Below are 15,035 nucleotides of genomic sequence, written 5' to 3' on the forward strand. Positions count from 1 at the left end.
TTACTTAGCATTGATGTTTAAATGCTCCGTTCACACGCACCTTACACCAGACGACCAGCTTCGCCGTGCATTGACTCGATTAGATAGCGCGCTAACAAAATTTACGGAGAAATGAACGGAATCAGACGAAATGTCAGTATTACCGTCAGGCCGGCCATAACAACTTACTTATTGGACAAACTGTATATTTTCGCCGAATTTTAATCATCATGCAAAATTAAAATTTTATTCAAGTGAACGAAAAAGTTAATGGTCAATCTCCACAATTGCCAATCTGTATTCTTTTTTATTAAACTCTTCTATATTGGACTAACACGTGAGAATTCATTATTTATAGCTTGAATTCTTAAAGTTGGTCTGCAACACTTATTTAATTGCAATCTCGAGTTCTTCGTTTCTCACGGGACTAAAAGACATGTTGCCAGAACTACTCAATATATCGTAACTATATCTGCATTAATTATGAATAGAGATGCATGGGCTCGAAAAAAAAACGGCTTTTTTGGAACGAAACTCGATTTTTTCTGCTTCGCTTTTTTGCTTGGGAAATTTTGGGCTTTTTTCAAAATTCTGCTTTAAATTGATAAAGCAGACTTTGTTTCGTTTCTCTATAACACAAAAAGTCATTTAATTAGTGGTTGATGCCGATAATAATATAAAACCTCGAAAATAAACCATGAATTTCGAAAAGATATTTTAAACAATTTTACTTCAACATTTTTACATTATGAATTCCAAAGGATTAACCAATGTATATAATAATAATAATAATAAAAAAATAACCTCCTATATACAAAAGTAAGCAGAGTTGGCAAGAACCATGGTTGTTTCTGAAAATGCCAAAAACCCGTTTTTTGGGGGCAGTTTAAACCAGGCTTTTTTGGGGTTTAAACCAGGTTTTTTGATTTAGATACTTTGCTTTATGTATTTATATTACATATTCACAGAAATAAGTTTGTTTCGCCTTGGTGTTATTATGCAACAATGGGGTTATGCTGGAAGAGGTCCCATAAGCTTAAAGAAGTCCGGTCAGTAAATATCTTAAATTGAGAAACTCCTGCCCTAGCCATCGGGAAAATCCCGTTATTATTTTAAATGTAAAACAATAACGGGAAAATCCTGTTATTGCTTTCCATGTAAAATTTAAAGGTCAACGTATTATAATCAGTACGCTAAAACTGAGGTATGAAATTACAAATTTAGTATGTAGATATCATTGAAAGTCCAATCCAAGCTAATGTTGGAAGCTACGTAGGCAATCGATAAATTTTACCAATTTCAATTAATATATTTAAGCAACCTTAGCTTCTTTATAAAACAACAGGCATGCAGAAATATATAATTTGGTTTCGTTTCGTATGTTTAGGCTTAACATCCTTACGTAATACCAAGGTTATCAAGGAGAAGACTTTCGCTTAAAGTAACATCGGAACCGCTACTTGGTTTACACATGAAAGAAGGGTTGTGGTTCGACCGAGAATTGAACATGGGACACCTTGATTAAAAGGTGAAAAGGAAATAAGACTAATGCAAATGGTTTGACATGTGGAAACGTCACCATGAAGTTCACACGATTCGCATTTTTGTTCTTTTTATTTTTTTGATTTAAACCAGTTATTAAAAAAAAAAAAAGCTGGTGTAAACGAGCCAACCCTAAAAGTAAAAACTTCTTTTAAAAAAATATACAAATAACTAGCAAAATTGTATGTAGTATTTTTACTTCAAAATATTCCATACCCTCTTTTTGAAACAAAATAAAATTAAAATAAAACATAAGAGAAATACTTAGATTTATATGATACAATTAAAGGCTGCACATCTGGAACTTTTGGTTCTGTATATTCTTGAAATTCTACAGTTAAGTTTTTTTATAACCTCCATCAATGGCGCCCATCAGGGGGGGGCAAGAGGGGGGCGCTACCCCCCTAGGGGAAAATGTACTTCAGAATATCGAAAATCCAATAGAATTTTTACATTAGTTACAGCAAAATTTGAAACTATTTTTGAAACGTCGCTTATACTTTCCCCCTCCTCTTGGAAACCACAACATGGGAGCCCTTGACCACCATCACCGTTTACCCAATCCTCAAGTTTTCTAAATTTTTAACAAGAGGGATTCAACACATCATTACGGACCTCCCCCCCTAAAAAAAAAGACTACGGAATCGCCACTGATTCTCAGTATAAAATGATCTTCAAGGTTGTATCCGGAAGATTATTGCTAAACATATAAACGAAACGAAATATTAGTTATGCCTGTACTCATAAACTTCAAGCACCTCCCAAATAAAATTAGGACTTTTTAGAAAACGAAACAATCAGAGAAACCCCTCCCAAAGTACTTTTCTAAATCCGCTATTGATTATTTGTATAAATTCGTATTCAAGGTTGTATCCGGAAAAGTATTGCTAAATCATTGCACTACTACAGTATAACAGAAATGTGGAAGTACGGTTTCACGGACATACTGAAAAACGTATGCTTTGACGGATATATAGAAAAACGTGTTTAACTTTTGTACTAGAAGCTAGAGTACTAAGCTCTTAGAAATGAAACACGGATGAAAAACTAAAATGATCTAGAGAAGATAAAAAAAAATGTCGATAACTCAAAAGTTAAAATAAAGTTAAATAGCCTGTTAAATTGCCCTCAAATACTACATTCTTCATGTTAGCTTTAATTCGTAAAACATGTGCTCCATCCATCTTGATGGTGAATTACAGAGCTAAATATGGCATTTAGGTCATTGAATTCTTATCTAACTGTAGAATATACTATAAGAAAGCTATTTGGATAGAAAAATCATGAAAATGAAAAAAGCCAAAATTTCCAAAATTCTCGTTTTTTTCCCAAAAAGCCGGCTTTTTTGCATCTCTAATTATGAATATAAAAACTTGTGAATTTTCCATAGCAAATCTTAAAAGATACTGCCAACCAAAGACATTGTATCGGGATCTCCCCGAATATTGGGAGAAGCGAGGAATTCGCGCTTGGTCTTAATAAAGTAAAGCACGTAAAAGCCGTCGTCGACGAACTTACTTATATTCTAGTATGCATATGATTTCGACTAAGTATTAAAATGTTTATGTGATTACAAGGACAGCCTCAACAGAGAAAGTGAACAGAATGTATTCTATATAATTTTATAAAGTGCGTTGTTCTTGAAACAACAAGACCTCGCTGGAATTGGTGCTTTACCTACCCCCCCCCCCCTACTTACTGCTCTTGTTTTACAGTGAAAGTCCAACTTCGACGTAAATAGTGTTTTAGTGCATGTGATAAAAGGAGTAACCATGAGGTCTATATTTTAAGTTCTTTCATTTGTCATACATATATTCGTACTAGATGTTTCATATTTCTGAAGTGTGTGCATAGTGTTGTTCGGTCAAGCATTCATGTTTTATCAAGTGAAAATTTGTGTGATATCAGTATCCTTTCTCTTACTACATACATATACAGTAGAGCGTCGATTATTCGAAGTAATTGGGGGACATGGGTGTTCGAAAAACTGGTTTGTTCGGATAATCGAACTGTACTGTACTGTACTTCTACATCCAGTGCCAAACCGACAGAAGTGTGCTGATTGTTGAAACACAGTGATTGGCGGCTTGGCCGGTCAGCAGCGCCTTATGAAGGCCCCATTGGAAGCAATGTTCCGCCAGCGGTGGCTCAATGCGGCGACTACTGTGGGAAACTTGGTTTGGGAGTGAGGGGGATGATGGACGGTAGGGTGGGAGAGTAACAGGTGCGAGCGAGTACACAGTTCGGTTAAGCGGTCGTTCGGTTGACCGACGTTCGGATAATCGACGCTCTACTGTATACGCATATATTCATTAAATAGGAATTCGTCTAAGGTAATTTCTTTCTTTTTTTATTTGTGTGTGCGCGAATACTTATGGAATCATCAGCTTGCTAGTCGGATATATACATACATGTGTGCGAAAGTAAAATACAGTCAAACCTGGATTTCCGAACCACTGAGGCTACCCATGTTATATCTTTTTTTGCTAATTTGCCCTTGAACAGGATAACGAACTCTAAACCAGGTTGTTATCAACTGTTTCTTTACGGACTATTTTAGGAGCCAGTACCCAAGGGACACGGTAGGTAGCATCAGCATGGGAGTAACAAAAGAGGCAATAACAGTCATCAGTGTAGGGTTATTAATTAGAGAGAAAAACGAAATCACATTCTGGGCTATATAAGTTCGCGAATTCAAGCAATGTGTTCCCAACCCACTGTCATATTAACAAACCTAGATATATATGCTGCTGTAATGAAGGGAAATGCAGAAATATACAGCGGAAAATAATACGAGGAGAGTTGTATCTAAACTGAACGTACTCAAATGGGGCAAAATTCTGGTTGCTGTCCCATTTTACGTGTGTGGGGGGTTTGGAGTAAATTTCTAAATCTGCGGAAGAAATGGGTCAAACTTCCCTAACCCTAAGCTAACCCGACCCTACCCAACTTGATCCTACCTTGCGTCATGTCAACAACATGGCAAAATCACTTGTTCTGCCTAAAGTGCACTCTTGCCGAAATGTGTTACCTGATTTAACAATAGGATCGCACAAGTAATGGAAATGCATCGGGATCTTACATTAAACTACGGAAGAAATACGAAATGGAAAGTGTGCTCTTTACCAGACACAACTCCATAAGAAAGACATGATGAAGTGAAATGCTATGTCTAGGCAGGATATAAAGTGATCATACAAGTGTCGCAAACCTAAGACCACACAAGGCATGTATTTTACGCCATATCAAATGTTTTCCCACTATCCTTGTTCATGCGTATACCCGCCGTCACTGACCTTCCTGCTCCCTACGGTTGCATCTCCTCGCTACCGCTCGTACCCCCTGATGCGCTCCTGCCCTGACTCGGTTAGATGGCATTCGTGCCTTTTAAACTACCTAGCACAAGTTTGTACTATAGTTTCTATGGCACATATGTGGACTTGTATTTATACGCAAACCATAAAACTATTGTAATTTTTCAAGAACCTTCTACCAGTCCCTTGAATTTCATCCATGCTAAGTCGGGTATTGCATGTCGCCGAACACAATTTTCTGGAGGACAGTGAAAGAAATATAATTTTTCAACAAATACTTCGAGTGGTGTGCCTAAACTTGACCTGTACAAATTTAGCGATATCTTGTAAACTTTGTTAATAGTAAAACTATTGAAATCATCTTACCTTTGAGAGGAAACAGTTTACGTTAGTTAGTATTCACACTCCTACTCTAGATTCTGATCAAGGACGGTTTGAAATCCATCTCAGAGAAATAAAAATAACAGAAATGCTTTCGCACATTGTGAGGACCGCGGTTGAGGCGCAAAATATCTCAAAATGTTAATATCCAATCATGAATGACATGACCAATAGGTACAAAACAAACATCGTAGCAGAAGACACAAACATTTATAAATTGCATTTTATACTGAAGAGGGCAACACCGGCTGCCATAGGATTAGTTTTTATTTATTTTCTCTTATTAAAATGTAAATCAAAATAAATGCAGTTTGCAAATATATTTTAAGCTAATATCTATTAATAAATATTATTCAGCCCAAATTTTATTCTAATTTTAAGGATACATTTATTCATAGATCGTAGTTTTACATAATTCCAGTATCTTTTTCACACATGATCTCTTGTTTTGATTGTGGTACCAGAATTCCTTGCGTTTGATCTTTCATCGACGTCTGGAATGCCTGAGAGGATAGCAAGAAAATTAATTGTTAAACTAGATCTTCCAGGCTAATAGTTACTTTTTCAGTGTTATATTGTGTAATTAAACATGCCTAAGAATAAGGGTAAGTGCAAAAACGTAACTTTTCTCGTGTAAATGCTATTGCATAAAAGTGGAAAAATCGATATGCTCGAAGTCAGTGTTGCCATGTTGAGGGATTAATCCCACGGTGTAGGGATTTTTGACGTTGTGAGGGATTGTGGGAAGTTTCTGGTAAAGCGTCTGAAATGTAGGGATTTTCTGGCTATCCTATGCTTGATGCCTATATTTTACTTCAAGGACTCGAAATCGATTTTTTTTTTTTTTTTTTAAATTTTTGCTTTTAGTTCTCAGCAAATATCAGTTTTCACCATTTCCTTTCCGTGGTCGTTTGTGAGACATGTACACCGCCCCCTGGAATCACTTGTCCTCCTCGCTATAAAAGAAGCGGGCTGTGGGTATGTGTAATAAACCAGCATCCCCAAAAACCATTGACCTTGCCTTCGGCTCGACCGTTCCCACCCTTCATTGAGGAAAACCTCACCTATCTCCCCTTCCACCATTTCCGTTAGAATGATTCGCACAGAAATATAAATAAATGGATGTATATAGCGCCAAGGCAAAGGAAAAAGGAAATAATGTATGTATTCAGCTGTTTTGGCGGGACAAGTAGGCCTGCCAATTACCCTCAGAACGATTAATTTTCTTTTTAACTCTTAAAAATATTTTCATTTGCTTGCATGTTTATTATCAATATCATATCCATTTTTAGTTTTGCGTAAGTGATGTAAACATCTCCTCGATGTTTATCAATACCTTATATATCATATAACTCATTATTGATTTCTGAGGGAGGGAATAAGATGGCTCTGTGTTAGAGCGCTCACCTCTCGTGCGAAAGGACCTTGGTTCGATCTCAGGCCATGTGAATTTGTGGCGGACAACACCGTGTTCATGGGTTTACTTGGGGCCTTCCCACACCCTCATCCCAAAAACTTTTCATAATCATTCACTTTCTTCATTCATTCGTTTCCTTTAATCTAAAGGGCATAATCATGGGATGTAAAGCTAGAATTTTTTTTTTTTTATTTACGTATTTTCCATCTTAAGAACAGAGTTCATGGCTTCGTCAGACGATACAAAATGTTGATAGTAACAACCATAGGCGGAACTAGAGGAGGGCCAGCCCCCCCCCCCCCAGAAGCCAAGCTGGCCTTCTCCAGCATTTTTCTACTGGTCGAAAATAATGTTATTAATTTACCTCAATTTTCGCATAGCAATTTTAGTGATGCTTACATTCGACATATTTAATAGTGACTATACTCGTCCGCCCATCGATTTTTTTTTGAAAAAAAAAAAAAAATATTGTCTGGTGCCCGGATATAATAAAATCCAGGGTCGTAAATAAGGCCCCCGCATTGCGGGGAGCCTCAAGCCATAAGGGGGCCCTAAATCGTGAAGTGGGACGTAATGAAGGGGTCCCACTCCACGCTGTCTGCGGGGAGGCCCCCAAGCCTTTAGTTACGCCACTGATAAAATCCCTGGACCAATGTAATAGTAGGCAGTATAGCGACCTCTCAACTTGCGCTATATGTGTTTTTTTTTATTTGATAGCTTCATTAATGTAAATTACTTTGTATTGTTTCAAGTAATTCATATTATTCACGTAGTAACTTTTTTCTTGTTTATATATGTATGATAAACCAGTCTTGTTATTATTTTATTTATAGCATAGTAATGTGTGAATAGTTAAGATTCTCAGAGCAAATTATTAAGGTAGACTAAAAAACAACAGAAAAGAAAGAAAGAAGCCGAATTCTTGAACTGCTAAACTCAAGCGATTGTTGCCTTCTACATACATGCATATAATACCCATTCAAAAGTCACTATTCAATATCGTTTGTTGCTTTTCCTTAATAATAATAATAATAATAATAATAATAATAATAATAATAATAATAATAATAATAATAATAATAATAATAATAATAATAATAATAATGAACTGAGGTTTGTGGTTAAATTCTTAAAGTATAAACTGTAACTAGACGCGCACCCAGAAATTTTTATGTAGGGTGTCGAAAGTTGGTAGGAGTACAATATTGCAAGACAGACACGACGCTATTCTGCAACCGAGGAAACGATAAATAATTTCCAAGTAGCGGAAGTCGTGAACTCTAAGAACATTTTTTTATATTTTGCTTTTGAAACGTAAATAAAAATATGTACCTGATAACCTCATATTTGAGTTTCATACTGTAAAAGTTACATGGATATCGCAGCAATAACAAGAGCCCGAGAGAGTCATGTCGTCTCTTGGTACGAGGGAAAAGCATGTACCAAGAGACTTAAATTATTTTACCTAGGGACAACCATACAGAAACCATAGCTTGTTTCCTCATTCTCAATAGAATGGGAATTTTTGCATTGTCAATAACTTTGTACCTAGGTAAGTACAAGAAATATAATGTTATGTAAAACAAATAATATTGCAGTTTTCTTTATCACATTATTTGCTGAAGTAGCATTCAATGAGTGTGAAACTAGGCATATTCGTTTAAAAAACACATATTCGTAACTTTATTAATGCTACATCAAATAGCTATCATCATATGCAAAGTAATGTCCCTTGGTACACGAAAATTTGTGTCCCTTGGTATTTGGATCACCCTATTTATAAATAAAAGTAAACTTTTGAAAGGAGTGCATAATAAATTGAAGTCATCAAAATGTAGAGGCAATACATAGGTATCTTAAATATGCGGGAGCATTTACTTGTTACTACCATTTATGAGCAGCAAGAAAAACTCTCTAAATGTCAGCATGGAGCATCCTTCGTAGGAAGGCCAATTGGATTGGACATACCTTGCGAAGAAATTGTCGTCTTCATACCACCATAGAAGGAAAGGTGGAAGGAAAGCGAGGAATAGGAAGAACACAAGTGATTAATAATTTGGAAAAAAGAAAATATTGGGAGTTGAAAGAGGAAGCTGAAGATTGAAAAACGCGGAAGAAACATTTCCAGGTCTAAATCTAAAATTTAAAAAAAAAAAAAAAAAAAAAAAAAAAACATAAGTCCCAGGACCTGCCGAAAGACAGGTCATATAATAATAATAATAATAATAATAATAATAATAATAATAATAATAATAATAATAATAATAATAATAATAATAATAATAATAATAATGTACAGGCATTAGCACGAAGAAGCTCTGGAAAAATCGAATATTCTTTATTTTTTTTTGTAAGAAACTTAATTCTCTCTACGGTCTGTATTTGTGTTTTAACTGGTCAAGTGAATATCCACTTTTAAAATTATCCATATCAGATATATATTCTTTCTTTTGTTTGATTGAGATTTAAACTCTTGCGTCATGAGTTTGTATGCGTCTTGGTCCTGAAGGCTAACGTGTTGTGTACGATGCTACCAGCGGGAATCGACTCCAGGATCGAAAGTTAACATTTTTTTTTCACTTAACCTGTGGAGAAGTTAGAAGTTACTGAAGCAAACAAACAATATACAGTTTTCATAGCAGCATCCGATACTATGCCAAGCTCGATTACTGTGCTACTATTTATTTTTTCAAAGTATTTAATCGATAAAGTTCGACGTTCTGAATATACTCCCCATAACAAAATAATACTGTAAAGTTGGAAGCCAATGAAGTAAATAGTATAATAAAATTGCAGTCTTCTGGAGAGTTTTTCCCTCTTTTTAGTGACCCACTTGGAATATTTTGGGTTTAGCTTTTCCGACCTCTTACTGTAGGGGTGAAAACAATGGGACACTTGTTCCGAAAGCTTGCTAGCAATCACGTAGACACTCTCATACTGAAAGAGGATGCATGGACCTATAAACGGGGGTGGGGTGGAAGTAGGGATGGAAAACTTTCTTCTTAGGACCTTTTGAAATTGTGGGGGCAGTGTGTAGTTGAAAACAGTGAATCTATTGAAGTTCGTTTCAACGGAATTATGCTCCTTTTCCGTTTCCAGTTTTGATCTTACGGTTAGAATAACGGGAGGCAATGTGGGGGCAACGGCGACAGTGACAATTGTTAATCTTAGCTTAGTTTGTTAGATGAGTCAAGTACCATCACATCGTGTCGTGGGTGTGTTGCCGGCCGGTCAGTTGTGAATATATTTTTTCGTGCGGGTAATATATAAACAAAAATGTCCAAATCGAGCGACGAATGTCCTTCGACACCAAAGAAAATACGTGCGATACGGAATGAACTCACCAAGGAAGAAAAGTCATGGAGAAGAAAAATGTTTGTTGAGGAATGGTTACAAGATCCAAAATTTAAAGGTTGGTTGTGCAAAACAAGTGATAAATATAAAGCCAAGTGTTCGTGTTGCAATAAAGAGTTGGTGGCCGGGAAAAGTGAGTTGGAGAGACACAGTGAAACTCCAACTCATAAAAAGAATGCACTAAAAGTGAAAAATGTTCCTAGTGTTAGTTCATTTTTTTCTAAAAAATCAGCGGGAACAAAAGACGAAGTGAAAATTGCCGAACTTAAAATGGTATTTGATATCATTGAACATGACAGAAGTTTTCATTCGATGGAGCATATTGTGAAACTTCATCAAAGTGCATTTCCAGACTCATCTATAGTTCGTGACACTAACCTAAAAAGAACAAAAGTGAGCAGTCTTGTGACGAATGTCATTAATAAAGCGGTACAAAAAAAGTACGAGAGCAAGTTGCAAGGAAATTTTTTTTCGATTATGGTGGACGAAAGTACGGATATAGGAAACCAAAAAAACTCATGTATCCTTACCAGAAGTGTTAATGAAGATAGTAGCGGTATTGATACATATTTATTAGACTATGTAAGAGTAAAAGACGCCACAGCGGAAAATTTGTTTGCTGTTTTCAAGCATTCACTAAATAAAGCAGGATTATCATTGGACAATATTGTAGGATACTGTAGTGACAATGCCAATGTAATGATGGGGGAACACAATTCATTTGTGTCTCGTTTGCTTCAGGAAACTGGTAGTATTGTAGTTGTGGGTTGCATTTGCCATTCACTAAATCTTGTAGCTAGTGCAGCTTCAGAAGCTCTTCCAAAAAATGTTGAGTCGTTACTACATTTAATATATTCGTATTTCTCGCGAAGTCCTAAGCGTCAAATTATATTGGAAGAACTTCAGACATTCATGCGTTCTTCTCAATTGAAGATGATAAATCCTTCGAAGACACGATGGCTCGCTCTTAGGAATTGTGTTTCGAGAATTTTGAACCAATGGTCTGTGCTGTATAGCTTATTTGCAGAGGCAAAAATTGAAGACAAAAGTCCTATAGCAGAAATAATATTTGCGGATTTAAATAATCCATTTACAAAAGCATATCTTGAATTTCTAAATTTTGTTTTGCCAATATTCAATACCCTGAACATGTTTTTTCAATCCAACAAAATTCTTATTAGTTGTCTTGCAAACGAAATTGAGCGATTTTTACGATTGTTGGCCAGCAGTTTTCTTAAGCCAGAATCGACAGCTGGTCACCTGATTTTCAAATGCAACCCAAAACATCCTGCTAACCTCCTTCCATTGACTGAAGTCAAAGTTGGAGCAGAAACCGAGGAAACGCTGGAAGAACTTAAGAACCGTAGTGGGCGGGAGATAACAAAAGACATTGAGGTGTTTCGACTGAGATGTTTACAATTCTATCAGGTGGCTTTTGAGGAAACAGTTAAGAGAGTGTCCGTTCCATTAGAGAAGGGTCTTATTCGTGGTTTGGTCTTTTTGGAACCTTCAAATGCGTTGGGAGATAATGCATTTGTGTCAAGGTCTAACATTCAATTGTCACAGCTTCTTCAACAGTTTAAGAATAATGTTGATCCGGACAAAGTTTTAAATGAATGGAACATTCTGCCTCATTATTTTTCTCATGAAGAAAAGGCAGAATACTTGAAACTCTCCATTGTTGAATTCTGGAAGAAAATTGAAGTGTGTGAAAATTTTAACGGTGAACGTCCCTTTCAAAATCTTGGAAAACTCGCAAGAATTTGTTTGACATTACCTCATTCCAATGCTTCAGTCGAGCGTATTTTCTCTATGGTTGCGGACATTAAGACTAAGAAGAGAAATAAGTTGAATGCGCGCACCGTGGCTGCTCTTGTACGCATCAAATCGGACATGAAGAATATGAATAAATCGTGCTTTGACTACCCTGTTACAAAAGAAATGCTCCAATTATTCAACGAAAACATGTATAAGAAGAACCCGGAAGATACACAGATTGCGAGTCTTCTAGCAATGGAAGAGGATGATGAGGACGACATGGAAGACATTCAACATCCCGATTTTTGACTAAATGTAAGTAGACCTGTTTGATCTCATATAATTTTTAAATAATATATTATGTTATAAAAAGGGTCCTTTTTGTAATTACAGACGCAATGAAGTTTCTGAACAAATAAAACCGAAAAAATTATAGAAAGAAAAGGGCAAGAAAGAGAAAAAATAATGTATAATTCTTCTATCTTAGGACGGTGTTGGGGCCGCGGTGGATCAGTGATAGAGCGTTTACCTCTGATGTATGGGGTCCCTGGTACGATCCCAGCTCTCAACAAGTGAATTTTGTGGTGGACAAACACCGCTTGCGTAGGTTTGCGTTCTTCCGTTTGCTCCCACCTTCTTCATTCCACCATTTCATTCATTTCTCATCATCACTCTCTCCTTTAGCCTAGCGGCATAAGCGTGGAACGTAAACCTTAAAGATTTCTTTTCATTTCATCTTTTTATCTCAGCGTTATTTATGCTGTTCAAGCCGGAGGTATATAAAGGGATAGGAAGGAGTATTAACACTCCCAAAAAAGTTCACATTGCAAACTATTTATTAAGATCAATTCTGAGATAAAAGTAAAATTACAATCATTTATCAGCTTCTCTCTCAGTACATTATTACCATTAAACAATTAAGCTGATTATTTTTCTACTTTTGTGGTCAGCTATTCAACTTCTGCGTTTCCTATATTTCAAGTAAAAAAGCAGAGGAAGATGTCTTATCAGGAGTCTTGATAAGTAATAATATTTATTAATATGTTTGTAGTGAAGCTCAAATTAATGACATGTTCCTCTGTAAGGATAATTTAAAGTGACGTCGTTTTCATCTCTATTTTAATACGTAGTACATATGTGATTGAATTTGTGCTGTATCTACAATATTTTCTAAGATAATTTGTAGCATAAGTCACTTTCCTTTTTGTCAATTATTTGCCTATTCTTATTTGCGTGACAGACTCTCCATCCTAAATATACTATCCCAAGTCCAGAGAGATTACATTTCTTATGCTTAACACAATGCAGGGAAGTAATTAGAAACAACCGTTTGACCTGCTATAAAGGTACCATCCCACATCTACCTGCTGCTGAGAAAAACCGCTTGAGCGGAATTTTAGCCACCACTCAACGTTCTCGCAAGTCTTCTTCAACATTCTTCAGGGTCTAAGTCTCCTAGACATGATGACATTACAAACGTGGGGTTACATGTTGTAATAAGCTAATGATCAACCAATTCAGACTTCAGAAACCCGTTGACCCGGCGGTCCGTGGGAGGGCTGGGGCCTCTTGAATTTTCACACGTCAAATAATATGCTCGTTGTGTTAACCAATATTCCTATTGTTTATTAGTTTAGTATAACTTCCAATAGTTTTAGTTGCAATGCTATAGCACGCTTAGAATTTGATTCTTTAGGTGAAGCGACCAAAGACAAAAATGCATTGTGTATTATACATTTTTTATTTGTGCTAAAATACAAAAGTCTGTTATGAAATTGCTGGAAAATTTCACTATCAATATTAATGTATTTTGTCGTCAGAACTGATCGCTGAAGTCATATTTTTTCTTTTAAGGAAATTGTTGAGAAATATGAAAGAAAAGACGAGCGAGTAAAATATGAGCTAGTTATGGGATTGAGTCCTGTTCAGAGCATGGTTTATGATTTACTGTCTCATTGTTTGAATTATTTTTATGTTACACGGCAGGACCGTGGAGTATAATTAAATAGATAACATTTAATCCTCCAGTTTTTGCATGCCAATATGTTGTTGCATATGGTAACATACAACCAGCTGCACACAAAATTTTTCTTGGAGCGATCCAAAATCAAGAGACTGGAAAGGTTCTAGACCCTTTCGACCCCCCATGAATGCATCCCTGGTGCAAACAAAACACAAAATGTCATTCAAAATGAGTTACGAACTATTGGTGTGGAAGGTCCAGACACGGTGCTTCCACCCCCCCCCCCCGTGGATGGTTTGTATGTAATATATCTCCATACTAAGTGTAGGGATATTTTTCCAATATGAGGGATTTTTGACACTAGTTAGAGGGTTTTTTACCAGCGAGAACCTGGCAACACTGCTCGAAGTAGTATGATGTAAACAGCCATTATTGCAGTACTGAAGGTTACAAGACAGTTAAAAGAAAATAAAGTGGATCTTCTGTTCACAATGGAAAGATATGTTGATACTGTGAATATTTATATGTATGTTAATGCATCGAAATTAGATACTGAGTTTATCTAGTTACCGTAGTCTTGTGTTAAAAAGTTCGTACTGCGTCATCTTGTATGCGCGCGTTTTGCGTGGGTCTGTGTGAACTTTCCCACAAATTTTTGATTGTTTTATATAAAACAAAGATAAGATCTCACCATTATACAGTATAGTAATTGTGGAAATAGTGACTCCTCATAAGAGGAAATGGGTTCCTAATTGCTTAGAAAGTGTTTCTTAAAGGAATGGGTGCAGATTGACTTTAGGAGAGCTGAGAAAAAATTCGATGTATGGGTTAAGTTCCAAAGTTGGGCGTCCGTTTCCAGCAAATTTTTTAAAATTTACAGGAAAGATATGGATAATTTGATCGTTTGTGTGCTTGATAATATATAAGAGTGTCGAAAAATCTGTTTATTTGTTATATATAAGCGGTTATAAACATGGGACTATACGGCGAGCGGAGGGAACTACTTGGGGCAAGGTAACCGTTTCGAAAAAAACGTATCGAAAGCGGACGCCCAACTTCGGAATAAATGCCCGAGCACAAGTCAGTTTGTTCTAGGTTACCACTAAAAAGAATAAATCCTATGTAATTGAGTGAGTGTGGGAGCGGAACAGAGGGTTTGCATCCGTACGAAGCAGACGCATCAGCAACGGTGGATATGCATGTAAACTAGAATAGTCGTTAAAACTTTATGTGGCATAAAAAACACTAAACACTAAAATAGGATAGTGGCACTGCAGTCCATTAATAGATTAACTTTGGGAAGATTTAATCATTATGACTAAATTCA

At 36.2% G+C, this 15,035-nt stretch overlaps 2 protein-coding genes across 3 annotated transcripts in view; one reads left to right on the forward strand and one right to left on the reverse strand.

Annotated features, from left to right (window-relative positions):
• The window catches only part of nompB (intraflagellar transport protein 88-like protein nompB), a 74,244-nt gene extending 68,771 nt beyond the window's left edge, over positions 1-5,473 (reverse strand). Inside the window, exon 1 of the mRNA XM_081728371.1 lies at positions 5,202-5,473. The gene's annotated coding sequence lies outside the window, so the exon portion shown is untranslated. The remainder of the gene's footprint in view (positions 1-5,201) is intronic.
• A 188-nt stretch (positions 5,474-5,661) lies between these two features.
• Positions 5,662-15,035, forward strand: part of LOC145662628 (eukaryotic translation initiation factor 1A, X-chromosomal-like) — a 35,593-nt gene continuing 26,219 nt past the window's right edge. The window contains exon 1 of one of the 2 annotated variants that reach the window (XM_081728391.1): positions 5,662-5,821. In XM_081728391.1, the coding sequence (XP_081584517.1) occupies positions 5,806-5,821 (16 nt within the window). In that variant the 5' untranslated portion in view covers positions 5,662-5,805. The other variant, XR_014127073.1, reaches the window with a different exon arrangement.

This window comes from Thermobia domestica, chromosome 1 (assembly GCF_964235325.1).
Source record: "Thermobia domestica chromosome 1, izTheDome1.hap1.1, whole genome shotgun sequence".
NCBI classification, from domain to species: domain Eukaryota; kingdom Metazoa; phylum Arthropoda; class Insecta; order Zygentoma; family Lepismatidae; genus Thermobia; species Thermobia domestica.